Source organism: Tiliqua scincoides, chromosome 5, assembly GCF_035046505.1.
Source record: "Tiliqua scincoides isolate rTilSci1 chromosome 5, rTilSci1.hap2, whole genome shotgun sequence".
Taxonomy (NCBI): domain Eukaryota; kingdom Metazoa; phylum Chordata; class Lepidosauria; order Squamata; family Scincidae; genus Tiliqua; species Tiliqua scincoides.
The window spans coordinates 136,584,107-136,603,785 of record NC_089825.1 but is presented as its reverse complement, the minus strand read 5'-3'; the positions used below and the strand labels follow the sequence as shown (position 1 = coordinate 136,603,785).

At 41.0% G+C, this 19,679-nt stretch overlaps 1 protein-coding gene across 1 annotated transcript; it reads left to right on the top strand.

Moving 5' to 3' along the window:
• Positions 1-1,855: 1,855 nt before the first annotated feature.
• Positions 1,856-18,739, top strand: LOC136653769 (vomeronasal type-2 receptor 26-like). Its single transcript, XM_066630647.1, has 6 exons — positions 1,856-2,070; positions 4,331-4,508; positions 14,069-14,923; positions 15,687-15,914; positions 16,391-16,517; positions 17,838-18,739. The coding sequence occupies exons 1-6, from the start codon at positions 1,856-1,858 to the stop codon at positions 18,737-18,739; spliced, it is 2,505 nt and encodes an 834-aa protein (XP_066486744.1).
• Positions 18,740-19,679: the final 940 nt, after the last annotated feature.

Below are 19,679 nucleotides of genomic sequence, written 5' to 3'. Positions count from 1 at the left end.
AACATTGTATTGAAGGTGCTTTGGACATATAAGGGGTTAGGTTTGGGCCCAAAATTGTACTGAAGGTGCTTTCGACATATAAGGGGTTAGGATTGGGCCCAACATTGTATTGAAGGTGCTTTGGACATATAAGGGGTTAGGATTGGGCCCAACATTGTTTTGAAGGTGCTTTCGAAATATAAAATGGTGAAATTGCTTCCTTTCTTGCCTCTGCAAACCTCAAGCTTTCTGTCCTCAGTCACTGTTCAAGGGTTAGATTTCAACACCATTCCTTTGGGTCATCTTAAGCAACACTGAGTTTAGATTTTTGTAATTCAGTCCTCATGGGGCTGCCCCTGAAGATCATCTAGAACAGCCCTGGAAGCTTTTTATTCGGCCCTCAGGCTCTCAGCTGCAGAGGTATTCTCGCTGAAATGGCAGCCCACTTGAAAATTGAGCTTTCCCAAATCTTGAAATATGTTCAAGATTTGTGTTCTCTCATTTGCAGTTAATGAGTTTTTATATGAGAACAGGGTCAGATTTCTGACCATTAGCTGCTTAATTATGTCACTTTCTGCTTAATGACATCACTTCTGGCCCTCAGCTGGAGTCCTGAATGCAAACTTCAGCCCTCTGTACGAAACGTGTTTGACACCCCTGATCTAGAACCTGCTGTTGGTCTCGTAGCTAGAATTGAAGCGAAAATTTTATAGTCTGTGTTTAAAAGCAAAATGGGTCTATATTTTTTAATTTCTGTTTCATCCGTGTCTAATGTATGTATCAAAGTTATGTATCAAAGTACCTTCCATGAGTTTGGTATTTCTCCTGTCTCCCATATATCATCAATCACTTTTTTGAATGGCAACAACAATACTTCTTCAAATTTCTTATAATATTCAGCTGGTATTCCATCAGGGCCTGGCATTTTTTGGAGTTTTTGCTTTTTGAGTGCTTCTGTAATTTCATTTTTAGTAATGGTATTTTCCAATAAATTCTTTTGACCAGCTAAAATTTTAATGCTATTATTTTTCTTCAGATATTCTGTTTGTTTCTAACATACAGTTACATACATACATACATACATACATACATACATACATACATACATACATACATACATACATACATATTAACTTCAGCCCTCTGTATGAAACGTGTTTGATACCCCTGATCTAGAACCTGCTGTTGGGACAGAATGTGGCAGACAAGGTTCTCCCTTAAGTTCATTACTCTGGCTGCAGACACCTTCAAGCACATCAGCTAATCATTTGAAACAAAAAATGATTGCAGGCCTGTGACAAAAATAAATAGTAGGAAAATCTTGATTACTCCCGACAAATGAAACTTCCTGGTTTGATCTTCTGCAAAACACATGATCTCTTCAAAAAATCTTTTAAAAAAAAGTTTTTCTTTGAGGTACTTAAAAAACTATTCTGAATGCCATTCTCCTTACTTAGTTTATTTCACAATTTTTGCTCCTCCCCCACAAGGAGGTGAGCAGAAAACTTTTGTGAAGACCTGACCAGCATATTTTCTGATGCAATGTCCCAAAGAAACTTCAGCTCTGAGAATGTGATTGTCACCCCTTTCATTATTAAATTAACGCTAACTACTTCTTCTCCACATCCTCAGGGAAATTCACTCCCACAATTAGAGAACAACAGAGAAGGATGTTGTCAATATCCCCTGGATCATTCCAAGATGATGCTAGGGACAGGCAGAGTTCTATCCATCCAACAGATTACTCTTTAAAATATCTGAAACCTCAATCAGCTGAATGAATGGTGATTCATAAGAGGCACTAGAGCTGAGGCACCTCTGCATGACAGTGTGGGATCCGAGGAAACAGTGTCTCAAAGCCACGTTTTCCTGTGAGATGTTCATGTTTGCAGTCTTGGAATTTCTGCTGCCTCAGGTGGGGCTCAGTGTTCCTGTTGGTAAATGCACCATCAGTGACCCTCTTCCCATCCTCCACCAATATTATTGGTCTGGAGACCTTGTCATTGCTGCTGTTGTCTCTCAGATCTACAGATTTTCAAACACAATAATTTATGAAAAACATCCGTCCCAGGAACTCTTCAATGAGCTCATGTAAGGGAGATTCTGTTTTTTATGATAACCTTGTTTTGTCTCTGAGTTGAATTATTCTTCTCCAGCCCAGTTCAATCAATTGAAACTAGTTGGAATTTCACATCTGGGGAATGTAGAATTCTTGAAACTATGTATTTCCCCACTTTAGTTTAGTGTGTTTAGTGTAGTGTGTGTCAAAGAGTGTTAACTACATCTTCTGAACATACTGGACACATGCAGAAAGATGTGCCATTTTCCCCTTGAGTTCCATCAGAGCAACAGGATGAAGTCTCCCCACTTTGCTTCCGGGCATTTGGCACAACCACTGATGCTGATCTCATTTTGAGCATCCAGACACATTTATTTTCATTAGTGCAGAACTACGTCTTGGGATCTGTTTTCAGCTTCTTTTCTTTTCTGAACTATAGTTTGAATCTATGGTTATTTTTCCATTCCGGGATGGTGTCCTGCACAGGCAGAAGTAACAGTGGAAGATTCTTGAATAGATAATCCAAATTAAATTCTGGCTTTGCTTTCTACTTGAGAAACATGTTTATCAACACAATGCACAAGTTGCCACACAACCAATTTGTGTGCACTCTCTTCCTCATGTGCTTGCAGAAGTGCACATAGGACAATTTAAAAATGTACCTTATTTCCTCTTGTGATCCCTAATATTCAACCCTATATGTACACGGTACAGCACCGCTGGGAAATAGATGATCTCACAGAATTCTGTTCCCCCAAACTGTGCCTGCAGTATAGCAATCTGTTTTCCTATCTAAAAGTTTCCACCCAGGAGAAAGTGGCATTGTGATGTTCAAGAATTCAAATAAAATGAAATTTGTCGGCGCAGAACATTCTGAACATACTAATCAACAGGGGCTTGACTCAAGTTGAGTCGCCGAGTCGCTGCCCCCCCACTCTAAAAGGAGTCCTAATGGGGCACTTTCTGGGCCTCTGAGTCACCTTTTAGTGCCTCTAATAGACTTGAGTCAAATTGCTCCCTCTTTAAAAAGCCCCCCTTTAAAAAGTGGGAAAAATGGAGCTACATCAGGGAGTGTGTGCATGCATTGGAGCTCTCTGAACACTGCCCTGCTGTCCCTGCCCATTTGTAGAGAGGGTAGTAGGGGTGGAAGGGACTGAGTGAGAACTGGGACAGAAGCCGCAGCAGTTGGGAAGCTTATCAGGACAACCTGATCCTTGGCAGCCCTACTCACAAGTAGTTCCATTTGCACCAGCCATTCCATGAGGGTGCACTCCTCTGCTCCTAGACAGCAATAACAATCCCTACTATTTTAAAAAAATGCCCACAAAGCATATCCAGGAGCAATGGAAACTGACCATTCTATCACATCTTCAGATGTTCAGTTCAAGCCCTGACAGCATGTGTTCAGAGAGGGGGCTGATTGTCATTGATCCAAGAGGGAATGCCACAACACCAAGAACACATTCCTCTGAATGCTACTCCCTTGCTTCAGTCCAAAGATTTGACAGTTAAATGTGACAAACTGTAAACTGTGTGGAGGCAGGAAGCAATACAACCCAGTAATGAGACATATTTGAAGGAATCAGCTGAATTTCTTAAAGTTAAGATATAGCAAGAAGACAATATACATTTCAGTGATGTGTATGCAAACACTCCAACTCGTAGTTTCCATAGGACAGCCAGGAGACGGGCTGGAGTTCATGGAGGTGCCCAGAGTGATGTGCCTATTTTTCCTCTCTCTTCACTAGGACACAGACCATAGCAACAAAATAACATTGGAGCTTTTCAGCCTAGAAAAGAGGTGCCTGTCGGGGCACATGATTAAGACATACAAAATTATGCAGTGGATGGATAGAGTGGCTAGAGAGAGACACTCTTTTTTCTCTCACATATCACCAGAACCAGGGGACATCTTCTTAAAATGAGTATTGGGAGAGTTAGGAAAGAAAAAAGAAAATATATTTTTACCCAGCGTGTAATTAGTTTGTGGAACTCCTTGCCACAGGAAGTAGTGATGGCATCTTTCCTAGATGCCTTTAAAAGGGATTGGAGAAATTTCTGGAGGAAATTGGATCCAGCAGGGCTCTTCTAATGTTCTTATGTTCTTACAGATTGCATACAAATTCAAATTGAGAAAATGGCATTGAATCTATATGCTGTTTGTTTCATTAATGGCAGGATGATGACTCAAATATACCAGCACATCCCAGCCTTGGAATTTGCAGTAAAGGAGATCAATGAAAATCCCCACATCCTACCCAACCTCACCCTGGGCTTCCACATCTATAATAGCCATTTCCGTCCAAGGTGGACCTTTCATGCCTCAATGGAACTTCTCTCCAGAAGGGGCAGATTTACTCCTAACTACAAGTGTGATGCTGAGAACATTCCAGCAGCTGTCATTGGTGGTCCCAATTTTGACGTCGGTCTCCACATGGCAGCCATCCTGGGTATTTACAAGATGCCACAAGTAAGTAAGATGCCCGAAATGAAGTCACACGGTCGTGTTTACTTGCGAGTAGGCTATATGCCTTAGTCCATCGGAAAGGGCAGGCAGACAGGACTCCAAGCACATCAGAATGGTCCTGATCCAATGAGTGCAGCCCCCAAAAACACCTGAGAAGGAGGTTCCTCCCTCCCAGCTGCAGTCTATGGAGCCCTATGGAAAGCAAAGCAGCCTCACAGTCGTGTTTACCTGTGAGTAGGCAGACGTGCCTTGGCTGGTGGTCAGGCTAGGCAAAGGGGAATGTGAGGACACCAGAATGGTTCTGATCCGATGGAGCTGGAGCGCAACAGAAGGCAGCCTCCCCCACACTAAAAAGTCCAGTTCTGGTTGCCACATCTCAAAAAGGACATAGTGGAAATGGAAAAGGTGCAAAAGAGAGCGACTAAGATGATTACGGGGCTGGGGCACCTTCCTTATGAGGAAAGGCTACAGTGCTTGGGCTTCTTCAGCCTTGAAAAGAGATGCCTGAGGGCGGACATGATTGAGACATACAAAATTATGCATGGAAAGGAAAAGTGGATAGAGAGATGCTCTTTACACTCTCACATAACACCAGAAGCAGGGGACATCCACTCAAATTGAGTGTTGGGAGAGTTGGAACACACAAAAGAAAATATTTCTTTACTCAGCGTTTGGTTGGTCTGTGGAACTCCTTGCCACAGGATGGCATGTGGTGATGGCATCTGGCCTGGACACCTTTAAAAGGGGATTGGACAAGTTTCTGGAGGAAAAATCCATTACGGGTTACAAGCCATGATGCGTATGCACAACCTCCTGATTTTAGAAATGGGCTATGTCAGATGCAAGGGAGGGCACCAGGATGCAGGTCTCTTGTTATCTGGTGTGCTCCCTGGGGCATTTGGTGGGCCGCTGTGAGATACAGGAAGCTGTACTTGATGTGTCTATGGCCTGATCCAGTGGGGCTGTTCTTATGTTCTTATGACAAAAAAGAGGCTTGAGCAGGTAAGGAGAAGTTTTCTATTTTGCACTTGCAAAGCCAGGAGGGTCTTTATCCTGATATGCCTGAAATAGTATAACTTTAAACTGGGCACTGGGAAGGGCTGGAAATCTTCCTTATTCTTTTTGGGGGGTTGTTATTGCAGGCAAACTACAGAGTAAGCTCCATTGAACACTATGGGACTTACTTCTGAGTAGACATGCATAGGATTGGGCTCACAGGCTGCAATTCTACCCACACTTTCCTGAGAGTAAGCCCCATTGACCACTATGCGACTTACTTCAGAGTAGACATGCATAGGTATGACATGCACAGGTATGACATGCATAGACATGCACAGACATGCAGAGCAGACATGCAAAATTTGCAGAAGATACTACAGTGGTGGGGCTTGTTAGCGGGAATGATGATTCTGCTTATAGGAAGGAGGTACAGGAGTTGTTGTTGTGGTGCAAAGAAAATAATCTCTCACTTAACATAAAAAAACTAATAATTGACTTCCAGAAAAAGAGGGATGTAAACACACCATTATGCATAAATGGTGAGGAGGTGGAGAGGGTTGCTAGTTTCAAATTCCTAGGTATTTGCATCACTGAGGACCCTCATGGACAATTAACAATAGCATGTTGATAAAAAAAGGCACATTATATCCAAATATTTTTACCCAACGCACCATTGCATCTTTAACTATCTCATCTTCCATTCTCATCTCCAGGAGAAAACTGTACATTTTTCTTATATACTTCCCCTCATCAATCAAAAATATTTATCAAAACTTATATCTTCTTCATATAGACCTATTTTTTGGTCTTCTCGTAGTCTTGTTCTTATTTGCATTTCATTCCACCAGTCCAGCTTTATTCCTTTCTCTTCTAACTCAGACTTACTTAAAATCTCTCCTTTATTATTCAGCAAGTCACTGTATGGTTTATTTTGATCTTTTTTAATCCAGTTCGGATTGGTTGCTATTTCGAGCTGTTTTATCCATCTAGGTAATTTAAAATATATCTTATATTTTATCTGATCCCATATCCAAATTAGAGATTCTTCTTAAAATATGCTGTTTAAAATATCCATGCTTTTTAACTTTATCATAAAAGAGGAACGCATGCCAGCCTATTTGTAAATCGTGTGCTTCTAATGTTAAGATTTTTTCGTTCAATACAAGTCCCCAATCTTTTATCCAGTTTAAGGCTGCTGCTTGATAATATAATTCCCAGTCTGGTAGTCCAAATCCTGCTCTTTTTTTATCTTCTTGCAATAATTTCAGTCTTATTCTCAGTTTTTTACCTTGCCAAACAAATTTTGTCGTAATTTTGTTCATTTCTTCAAAAAAAGATCTCTTCAAAATAATCGGAATAGTCTGAAATAAAAACATTAATTTTGGTAATATTTTCATTTTCAATAAAGCTATTCTTCCCATTAGAGATAGTTGCAGTTTATTATATTTCTCCAAATCTTTTTTTATTTCTTTCATTAATTCGATATAATTATCTTCCATTAATGTACTTGTCTTTTTTGTAATTGTAATTCCTAGATATTTTACTCTGTTTGTTATCTGTAGTCCAAATGCCTTTAATCGTTCTATATCATTATTTTTTATGTTTTTAAGTATCATTTTGGTCTTCTGGTAATTTATTTTTAAACCTGCTACTTCTCCATATTGTTTTAAATCTTCTATCAAAAATTCCATGGAGTTGAGTGGATCTTCCAAAATAAATACCAGATCATCCGCAAACGCTTGTAATTTATATTCACTTTTAATTTTGAGCGGTTTCACCCTATCATCTTCTCTTATTACATTATTCAATATTTCTAATGTCAAAATAAACAACAATGGTGAAAGTGGACAACCTTGTCTTACTCCTTGTTGAATATTAATCTCTCTCTTCAATTCTCCATTTACTCTTATCCTTGCTTTCTCGTCCGAATATATTCCTTGTATCATCTTGATAAATTTTGGACCAAAATCTAATTCTTGCAGACAATTAATCATAAAGTCCCAATGTCAATTGTCAAAAGCCTTCTCAGCATCTAGAAACACTAGAGCTAATTTCTTATCTGGATGGGCTTCAAAAAATTCCAATATATTTATTATCATTCTCACGTTGTTTTTCCAATTGTCTTTTTGGTTAAAAAAAAACAAACAGTTTGATCTTCTTTAATTATCTGATTCAATACTTTTTTTAGTCTTGTAGCTAAAATTGAAACAAAAATTTTATAATCCGTGTTTAACAGCGAGATGGGTCTATAATTTTTAATTTCTTTTTCATCCATGTCTGGTTTATGTATCAAAGTAATTGTTCCTTCCTTCCATGAATTTGGCATTTCTCCAGTCTCCCATATATCATCAATGACTTTTTTAAATGGTAACAACAATACTTCTTCAAATTTCTTATAATACTCAGCTGGTAATCCATCAGGTCCTGGCATTTTTGAAGTTTTTGTATTTTAATCACTTCTATGATTTCACTTATAGCAATTGTATTTTCCAATAAATTCTTTTGATCATCTAAAATTTTGATACTGTTATTTTTCTTCAAATATACTTTTTGTTTCTGGTGTTTTATATTTTTTCTGCCATATAATAACTGATAAAATTGTTCAATTAATTTTTTTCTTTTCTAATTCTGTTTCTTCTTTCCCTGTCAAATCTTTCAATGTCTTAATATGATTTTTTTTGTCTTTCTTTTTTAAGCTTGTGGGCTAACCAACTTCCTGGTTTATTTGCATTTTCAAAAAAATTCTGTTTTGCCATTTTCAATTTCTTCCCCATTTCCTGAGTTTGGAATATTTTAATTTCATGTTGTATCTTCTTAATTCTTTGTTGGTGAAGCAATGAAGCAATCAAGACACACTCACATGTTTAGGGTTCATGAAGGGAGCAAGACAGACTGGCGAGCTTCAGGGAGAGAGTACTCACACAAAGGAGTTGCACTCACACACACGAGTTGCACTCACCCCCACAGCCAGCCTCCTTGCCTTCCTTTATTAACCTCCTTCCCAGCCCAGTACAAAGTCCATTAGGTAAACACTGTTCCTCAGCTACATTCTAGCCTAGTCAGTCGGGGAACAATGCAAGTTTCTCAAGGGATTTGGCACTTTGTGGATTCAGCCTGTTTACTCAGTCTGCTTCTGAACTCAGGCATCACCCAGACCGGAGCTCGGGCATCACCTAGTCTGCTTCCTGACTCAGACCTCACCCAGTCTGCCCTGTGACCCAGGCGTCACCCCTGAGTGTGCCCCGAGGGGGTGAGTGTGCTCACTGGCCTTTGTCACGTAAGCACAAAGGATAAGGTCCAGGTAAGGTCCCCTGATTATTTCCTTCAGTTGGATTCTTTGATTTGTAGATTCTTTCTGTAATTCCTTTTCACCGGTCTCTAATCTTTGTACAAGATCTTTCATTTTCTTCTCTTGTCCAATTCTTTGTTTCTCTGCATTTCTAATTGCTAATCCTCGAAAGAATGCTTTACTTGCATCCCAGACCATTTGTGTTTTAGTTTCTGAATGAAAATTGGCCTTAAAAAAAAAAAATTCCATTTCTGTTTTTGTTTGATTCAAAATTCCTGATTATTCAACTGAATTGTATTTAACTTCCAAGTATTCCTCCTTAATTTTTATTTATTTATTATTAATGAAATTGGATTATGATCTGCATATATGTTAGGTTAAATTTCCAGCTAAAACGTTCCACCTAAACTGGATATTGAAGCCCAACACATATCAATTCTAGACCAAGAGTTATGTGAATTTGAATAATATGTAAACTGTTTTTTCTCTGGATATTGTGTTCTCCATGTATCAATCATCTGTAATTCTTCTGCCATTTCCAAAAAAGATCTGGGTAGGGTTCCTCCTCTTTTTAAAGGTCTCTTATTAAATTTTCTGTCCCATTTAGTTTGAAAGACCGCATTAAAATCTCCAAAAAAAAAAAGATCCCTGTCTTCTCCCGTAGTTAGTTTCTCATGTAGTCTTCTATAAAACTTATCTTGATGGGTGTTTGGTGCATAAATATTGACAATTAATGCTTTCCTTGTTTCAACTTGGATCTCTACAATCAAAATTCTCCCATCTTCTGATTGCCATTTCAATTTGGGTTCTAATTTGGGGTTAACATATGTAGCTACCCCCCTTTTCTTTTGGTGTGAGTCTGAGGCAAAAAAATAAAGTTCCCATTTTTCTATTTTTAAGAAATCTAGCATCATTTTTTCTAATATGTGTTTCTTGTATACAGATTACATCTGCTTTGCTTTGATATAATTGATGAAATATTCTTCTACGCTTCTGAGGAGAATCCATTAATATTTAGAGAAAAAATTTTCACTTGTTGTTCAGCCATTTTCACTTAGAAATTTGTTTTGTCTTTCTTGTAAATCTACTTATTTTCTATCTTACTTGCACGGTCCTTCTTCCTCCTACTGCTCCTTGTGCTTCTTCTTGTTCTTGGCTGTCATCTGTATCTTGCTCCTTCTTTTTCTTTTTTCCCTTTCCTCAATTCTATTCACTTTGAATTTGGTCTGAGGAATTTTCCTCTTCTTGAGAGGGAGTGCTCTCTTTCTCTGAGAATTCCCTGTTTTGTTCTCCCAGACTTTCTCCATATTTTGTTGAACTTTCATCATTGAATTTATATTGAATCTTTTCTGTTCATAAACAAACAGGAGACCTTCTGGAATTTGCCAACGATACTTCACATTATTTCTTCTTAATATTGCAGCAAAATTTCTATAGGCTGCTCTCTTTTGGTGAACTTTCCAGGGTATTTCTCTCAAAATTCTCACTTGCTCTCCCTCGACTATTTGTTTTTCTTCCAATCGTTTTAATATATTATCTTTTGCAGCTCTCTTCATAAATTTCATCACTATTTCTCTTGGCTTTTTATTTAGTCTTGCATACCTAGAGTTGACCCTGTATACAATATCTATCATCTCTTTAACTTGATCCTCCTCCAATTCCAGCTCAGTTGACAACCATTCCTCCATTCGACCTATAATACCTTCTGGAGATTTCTCTTTAAAATTTTGTATTCTAATAATAAATGCTGCTTTCTCCATCTCATGTCTCATTACAGAAATCTCTAATTCTTTATTTTGCTTTTGCATTCGATCCATTCTCTTTTCCATCTCTTCCATACTATTATTGATTTTCTTTGTATCTCTCTTTAAATTTTTAACCTCCTGCTTATTTTTTGTAATCTGGTCCTGTATATTTGTCAAAGAAGTATTTATCTGCTTCATTTGGTCGGAGAGACTACATATCTGTTCTTTCATCTCATTTCTAAAATCTTTCATCAGGTCAAATAGTGAAGTCTGACTTTCTCTCCTTTGTCAGCTGGACACAAATTTGGAATACAAATATTAAGATAACTAAAGCAGTGTCTTTTAAAGAGAACTTATATAAAAAGTTTTATAGATGGTATTTAACACCAGAGAAGTTAGCAAAAATGTACTTTGGGTTATCAAAAAAGTGTTGGAAATGTAATGAGCTAGAAGGAACTTTTTATCATATGTGGTGGACATGCGAAAAAGCAAAGAAATATTGGAAAATGATACATAAAGTGTTGCAAGAGATATTGCATTGTGTATTACCATTCAAACCAGAAATATTCCTCCTAAATGTGACATCAGAAATTAAAGACCAACCTAAGAAACACCTTATTGTACATATTGTTACAGCGGCAAGAATATTGTTTGCGCAAAAATGGAAATCTATATGATGTACCAACTAAAGAAGATTTAATAGATAAAATCTATGAAGTAGCAGAAATGGAAGTTTTAACAGAAAGAATGAAAGAGAGAGATTTAGATAGAGTAAGAAAATATTGGAAGTTTTTTTATGATTGGGTAGATAAACCTAGTTAGATAAAATTGAGTGTTTCGTAAAAATCAATTTTTTATATTGATAAATATGCGAACCATTGTATTGATGATTATTGTGTTTATTTCTATGTTAACTGAATGATGTATGTTGGAATCTGGGGCCAAACCTTATGTGTAACCTGTGTTGTACCCTGCCCAAAGTTAAGCCTATTTCCTTTCCTGTATCTGTAATGAATGAATAAAATACATTAAAAAAAAAAGAAAAAGAAACACATACATGGGTCCACTGAATGATCTGGGAAGAACAGATGCTGGCACTAATGGAACCAAACAGTGTTTTGAATAAGAGTCCCATGTAAAAGCAAGATATAAAAATAAACTTTACAACCTATGAACAGAAAAAAAAGATAAAAAAGGCACAAAAGCAGTTATATTTATAGTTATAAATATAATTTATAATATATATATATATATATATATATATATATATATATATATATATATATATATATATATATATATATATATATATAATATTTATTTATAATATAAATATAAAAGCAGTTATAGTGAGGAAGCTTGGGAGGTTAAATTTGTCATAGCAGCTGCTTGTGTCTTACTGTCGTTGAACCATTGAGTGTGTCCTAACCGATGATATCTTGGTGTGGCACAGAAATTGCTCTGCAGGGGACAAAAAAGCTCTGCAGAGAAATAGTAAGATTGCACAGCACATCCTCAACCTTCATCTACCAGCTTTGGAGGACATCTATACATCTCGCTGTCTGCAGAAGTCACATAGTATTCTGAGAGACCCCTTCCATTCGGCTCATAAGTTCTTTGAACCTTTGCCTTCGGGTAGACGATACAGAACTATGAGAGCAACACCACAAGATTCCTGAACAGTTTTTATCCCACAGCCATAATTACATTGAATAAGGCGATATAGTTGTTACCATGCTCCTGGGCATTATGGTCTGTTACACTGTTTTGATATTATGATGCATGTTGTGGGTGAGTGTGTAGAGTGTGATTGTTGGAATTGTAGTATATATTTATGCTTGTATCTCAAAGGTGCATAAATTTCATTGTGCTGTAGCACAATGACAAGAAAGTTACTACTACTACTACTACTACTACTACTACTACTACTACTACTACTACTACTAGGATTGGGCTCACAGGCTGCAATCCTACCCACACTTTCCTGAGACTAAGCCCCATTGACCACTATGGGACTTACTTCAGAGTAGACATGCATAGGATTAGGCTCACAGGCTGCAATCCTACCTACACTTTCCTGAGAATAAGCCCCATTGACCACAACAAGACTTACTTCAGAGTAGATTCACTTGGTGAAACAGGACTAGCTCCCCCTTATTTATTTATTTATTTATTTATTTATTTTAATTTGCTTGATGATGTCACTTCTGGCCATGACATCACTTCCAATGGGTCCTGGACAGATTGTCATTCTAAAAAGTGGGTCCCAGTGCTAAAAGTTTGAGAACTGCTGCAATAAGTTGTTAGGAAGTTGAAATGGGATTTGTGTGTGTGAGACTCTACAACAGGGGTGTCAAACATAAGGGATGCGGTCTGCGGAAGCTTTTTATGTGGCCCTCAGGCTCTCAGCTGTTGAGCACTGCTGGGGTGTTACTGCTGAAAGGGCAGCCCACATGAAAATTGGGATCTCCCATATCTTGAAATATGATCAAGATTCATATATTTTCTCTTCTGTCATTTGCAGCTAATGAGTTCCTAAGTGAGAAAAAAGTGTTTCTTTTTGGTTATGACCTGTTTAATGACATCACTTCCTGCCTAATGACATCACTTCCGGCCCTTAGCAAGCATCATGAATGCTTTCTGGCCCTCCGTATGAAATAACTTTGACTCCCCTGCTCTACAAGTTTTCAAAATCACTAAAATCAGAATTTGGAGGAATAACACCATCATGTTATCTATCAATCAATGCGTAATTTCATGTAGAATGCAATGAAACAAACCACATTGAAATATCTGTGTTCTAACAAAAGGTACAGCCAAGAAACCAGTGGGGGCGGGGCGATGGCACATCACCTGGGGCGTTGCCCCACCCACTGCATGGGGTGACATGCAGGCCTCCTGCACCGGGTGACTCAAATCCTAGTGACGCCACTGCTCAGCAATAAATGTGACTTTGTTAAATGGGGTTCACGCCTAGCAATGTTTAGATTTATTCAGACCTTTGAAAGGAAGTGTTTTCATTTTTGAAATGAGTTTCATTTCATTTTTGAATTCACAGTCATTGACATGAGAATGGACAACACTTCTGCAATCCTAAGACTGACCTGACTTGTACCAAAGAATCATAGAATTAGAAGAGGCCTAATAGGGTCATTTGACAGCTCAGCTTTGCGTACCATTTTGCAGCTCAATTGCTGGTGCAATTGGCGTTGACACAGGAAGGTGGATCAGGTCCTGGAAGGGGGTCAGAATTTGGCAAGCACCACACTGGCCAAACCAGTCCTGATCCCAGGCCCGATTGCCCTCCTCCCTGCCTCATCACCCCCACATTCTGCCCACCCTCTCTACCATTCCACCCATCCTGCCTTTCCCCTCCCCGTTCCAACCCTTTCCTGACATGTTTCGTACAGTAGGGCACTGATGATGGTGTGTGGATATGTCCACTTCCTTAGCTGAATGAACAGAAATGCTACTTAAAACAGTATATCTACAACAGATCTTCCTCTTTCTTCTTTTTTTATTGTCTGTAGCTCACATATGGAACTGCTCCAGTGATGAGTACCAAAGAACAACTTGCTTTCTTCTATCGAGTGTTCCCGAGTTCGAACCAGCAATATATGGGGATTCTCAAGTTACTGCTTCATTTCAGCTGGACATGGATTGGGGTGATCTATGTAGTTGATGACTCTGGAGAGAAGTTTATACAAGATGTGCTTCCCACATTTTCCCAGAAAAGGATTTGCTTTGCCTTCATAGAAACATTCCCCAAAGTAGCATCTGCGAGTCAAGTCACTGAACTGGTGGGAGAAGGGTTTGAAACTGTCAAAGTAGTTTGGGGGAGCAGTGCCAACGCTGTGCTTGTACATGGGGAGATTCAAACCATGATGACGCTGAGAATGGTGCCTCATATTCTTGAATTTGAGAATAGACAAATGATGTCTAAAGTCTGGCTTCTGACAGCCCAGATGGACTTCACTTCATTTCCCTTCCAAAGAAGTTGGGACATCCACTTCCTCCATGGCGCGCTGTCTTTTGCCATCCACTCAAAGCAGGTGCCTGGATTCCAGATGTCCCTTCAGAAGAGAAGCCCCACCTTGTACAAAGAAGATGGCTTCATCAGGGAATTCTGGGAAGAGGCTTTTGCCTGTGCATTCCCCAGCTCTGTAGCAGAGAAGGAGGGCAGGGAGATCTGCACTGGAGAGGAGAAGCTGGAGACTCTGCCTGCGTCTGTCTTTGAAACGAGCATGACAGGCCACAGCTACAGTGTCTACAATGCTGTCTGTGCTGTGGCACATGCCTTGCATTCCATGTACTCATCCCAATTCAAACACAGTACCAGGATAAGTTACTGGAGAAGAAGGCCTCTGGATCATCAGCCGTGGCAGGTAATATCTTGGCCAGATAAAGTTAGCAAAGTATAAATGTTTTAAAGTAAGCACATCAATCTATTGAAATCTATGAAATCTTACTTTCAACCCAGCCGTGGCAGGTGATATTTTGACAAGATCCATGAGAAGTGTGTAAGAACAGGCCCCTCAGTGCGCACAGAGCTGTTTTGTATCCGCTGCTATGATTTTCATGTCTTTCATTTTACTGCCAGCCAGCTGAATCACACGAAGATCTTATTAAGAGTTGGGGTAGGTGGGAGGCAGGGAGGGTGGGGGAAGTTGGGGCAGGGAATGGGAGCGGGGCAGGAGGGAGGTGGCACAGCTCTGTGCTGCCAGATCCAGAACCCTGCGTTAAGCCTCCTGGTCCAAAACGGGGCCTCTCAACTCTGCCTCAGCTAAATAGCTGGCTCAGACCTGCGTAGCCCATTGCAGGGCACACTTGCTTACCGGGGGGGGGGGGGAGGGGGACAAATGTCCCCTTCCCCCGAGGAGTTGGCAATGGCTGCCAGGTGTGCATTGGATGCACTCGCAGCCATTTTGGTGCTGCTGTTCCTCTGGGCAGCTCAGGATTGGGCTACTAAGCTCCTTGTTCACCTTTTTCTAGTTCTGTTTCTGTTACGATCACCACAAGTACTTTGATCCTGTGAGCCACTACGAAGCAGTTAAAAACACCAATTACCCTACGGTTTATTAGTAATATTTATGACGAAGAACATCTATGACTGCAAACATTTATTGTCCTATTTTCCCCTTAAACAAGCTCCATGGCTTTCTGAGAAGTGTATCCTTTAACAACAGTGCTGGGGAAAAAGTGTCCTTTGACCAAGATGGAGAACTTGTTGCTGGTTTTGATATTCTTAACTGGGTGGCATTCCCAAACCAGTCCTTTCAGAGAGTCAAACTTGGAACCATGGAACCACAAGCTCCCCCAGACAAAGTGCTCAAAATTCATGAGCATGTCATTGTGTGGCCCAGCCAGTTTAACCAGGTAGGTACTACAGATGATCCATGGTGTAATCAGGCAGCCTATACAGTTATTCTGGCACTGATATGACATTTGGAAGGTAGCAGGCTTCCTTGTGCCTCACAAAACCGCCTGGATGAGACCAGAAGTTGCTTCCTAGGATGATGTTCTACAAGATCCAGCAACAACTAGACCCTCGTGTTCAGTTAGAAATGGTTTGGAGGTAGATATTTTCTTGAGTAAGTTTTGCTTCTGAGTAAGATTTAGATAAGGATGTATGTACAAGTACTACTCCAAAAGCTATCTCTTTACAGTCATTGGTGCTCATGCAGCACACTTCTCTTTTAGGTATTTGGAAACACCTTGAATTTCTTTTCTGAAGGCATCTGCCTCCACTTGGAGGTCTTCTGAAACTGGGGCAAAAACACAGCTCTGGAAGTAGTGTGTAAACACACACTTGGTTGAATGTTAAACCACTGTCTTCTTTCATTTCTCAACAGACACGACCTCTTTCTCTTTGCAACAACAATTGCCCTCCTGGCTACAGTAAGACCAAAATAGAAGGGAAGCCATCTTGCTGTTACAATTGCCTTCCATGTCCAGAAGCAAAGATTTCAAACCAGGATGGTAAGTCCTACTGTGTTCACTATGAGCTAGATGAAATGTAATCCAGCACATGCACATCCGGGGACACTGTAGACCAGTGACTTTCAACCTTTTTCATGTCATGGCACACTGACAAGGTGCTAAAATTGTCAAGGCCCGCTGTCGGGTTTTTGAACTTTGACAAGACACACCAAGCTGTTGGTGGGGGGCTCACATCCCCCTATAGCCCTACTAATAATTGACCCTCCCCAGAGTCCTGCGGCACATCTGTGGACCATCTCCGGCACATGGGTGTGCCACAGGACAGTGGTTGAAAATCACTGCTGTAGACAATCATGATTCCAGTGCTTAAACTGTGGTTCCAAAAGCAGTGGGAAGATGACACAGGTTTTATGCAGAAGATTGTACAAGCTAAATCTATTAAGCAGGAGTCCCCAGACTATGTCATCTAGCCCTCCACCACATTTTGACTGGCCCGCCCTGCTTAGATGCATAATAAATACACATGTGCCCTTCTCATTCCTCTTTTTGCAAAACCACCACCCACCCACACATACCTTTTCCCTCCTTCTGGGTGAAGTGACTTGTAAACCCCAGATAGAACCCCTGGCGCAAACTTTGATGTCTTGTAGGAAACAAAAATGCACCGAAGTAAGCATGTTCCGTGTTAGCAGGCAAGGTCAGCCTTCTGTGCATTTCAGAAGTACTGGAGTGTTCCAACAAAACCAGACACGATGCCCTTTCTGGAAATTTGCAGCCGTCATGACCCTTTGAAGCTGTTAGACTTTTTATCAGAGACCTCCAAGTGCTGTGAATTTGCAGTACTTCAACTTTTGCAAGGACCCTTTGAAGCTGTAATGGCTGCACCCTCTCAGAAGTCCTGTGCTGTGATTCAGGAGGCCAATGCTGCATCCACCACATCCAATGTGGGACTGGAGGCTGCTGGAGGTCAACTTGGAGTAGGAACATTTGTCCCCTTCAGGGTTATTCTATGGGGCTACTCAGATCTGTGACAATGATATTCCTGCTGCAAAATCTGAGCAGCCCTGAGTGGAGCTTTCAGGCCCAAGGGGTTGAATGCTGTGGAACCTGCAGCTGCCGTTCCCGCAACGACCCAAGCCTGAACCATCTCCACAACTTTGCTTTTCATACTTTGTCTTTACAGGCATCATAAAGGAATAATTTATTTTTATTTTCCAATCCAGACTGCAAGTCCCTAAGGGCAGAAACTGTTTTTTCCAGTCTATGTACAACACCGTGCACACAGATGGAATAATAATAGTAATAATATGCTTTTTTTCCTGCAAGAAATTGTACAGAAAAACCATATTTCTCTTACAGACATGGATGACTGTGTTCAATGTCCAGAAGATCAGTACCCCAACAAGGACCAGGATTCATGTCTTCCAAAAGTTATCAGCTTCTTATCTTATGAAGAACCTTTGGGGATTTCTCTGTCCATTTGCGCTCTTTCCTTGTCGTTCATCACCACTTTGGTGCTTGGGATCTTCATGAAGCACCAAGACACTCCCATCGTCAAAGCCAACAACAGGAACCTCACCTACACTCTTCTCACCTCCCTCCTGCTTTCCTTCCTTTCCGTGTTTCTCTTCATTGGCCAGCCACAAAAGTTATCATGCCTTTTCCAACAAACAACTTTTGGTATCATCTTCTCAATGGCTGTTTCTTGTGTGTTGGCCAAGACCATCACGGTTGTTTTGGCATTCGTGGCCACCAAACCAGGATCCAGGATCAGGACGTGGGTGGGGAAAGGAATGTCAACCTTCTTTGTCCTTCCCTGCACCCTTCTTCAAGCCACTCTTTGTACTGTGTGGTTAGCAACCTCTCCCCCATTCCCAGATTTGGACATGCACTCATTTGTCAAAGAAATTGTACTGAAATGTAATGAAGGGTCACCTCCCATGTTTTACTCTGTGTTGGGCTACTTGGGTGTCCTCTCCCTTGTCAGCTTCTCTGTGGCCTTTCTAGCCAGGAAGTTGCCGGACAGTTTCAACGAAGCCAAGTTCATCACCTTCAGCATGCTGGTCTTTTGCAGTGTGTGGTTGTCCTTTGTTCCCTCCTACCTGAGCACCAAGGGGAAGTACATGGTGGCTGTGGAGATCTTCTCTATCCTAGCATCCACTTCTGGGCTCCTGTTTTGTATCTTTTTCCCCAAATGCTACATTATTGTGGTGAGGCCTGAACTGAACAAAAGAGAGCAGCTAATGAGAAGGAAATATTAAAAACACTCTTATTATGTTGGCACTGGTTCAACAGCATCTTGTATAATGTTTCTGAAATAAACGTGGCCTTCATAGCTGTGAATCGCATAGCTGCTATTTCACTTAATCATGGATCGAATTAGCGAGGGCCCCCTTACCTCTGGAGAGTCTTCTGAGGCCCTCAGAGGCTACATGCCACAGCTGCAGAAAAAGGCCAAATCACAACTTCCAGTTTTAACACAAAACTTTTACATAAAACATAAAAATTTTGCATAAAATTGGAAGTGACGTTTTAAATGTAAAAACGTAAAACTAGAAGTTTGGGTTTTTGGCCTTTTCGGTCATTCTGAGGCCTGCAGCAGCCACGAGCAGTCGCGTAAGACCTCTGCAGACCTCAGACATTTTAAACATAAACACCTAAAAATGCCTTTGGCCCCAATTTGGCGCCAGTGGCCGATTACCCCCCTCCCCGCCTCGTGCCACCAGGCTGAGGCTTTGCCACGATTGATTATCGCGGCTGGGGGAGACGGGGCTAGAGCGCCAGCCTGGAGCGCGCACTCCGGCTGGGCTCTGTTCGCTCCCGGCCGGCAACGAGGGCAGACATGTCCTCGGAGGGAGCGAACGGAGCAGGCTCTCGGCCTCGCCAGCGGCAGGGCGCAGCGCCCAGGGAGACAAGGGCGAGCCAGAGCCAGCGGGCGCGAGGCTACAGAGCCTCCAGCCCCCGTCGACGGGCTGCAGCGGCAAGCAGAAGGTGGCCTTGGACAGCGAGGCAGAGGCGGCAAGGCGGTCGACGATCCCCCAATGGAGGGCGTCAGCGCGTGGGGCGCGTGAGCGTGGAGTGAGCCTTGCTGGGCTGACGGGTGTCCCTCCGCCCACCTAAGGGTCCCGCTGAGGAGAGCAGGCGACATGGGAACGTTTGGGAGTCAGGGCATGTGCCCCCTCCCCTACTTTCTGTGACTGC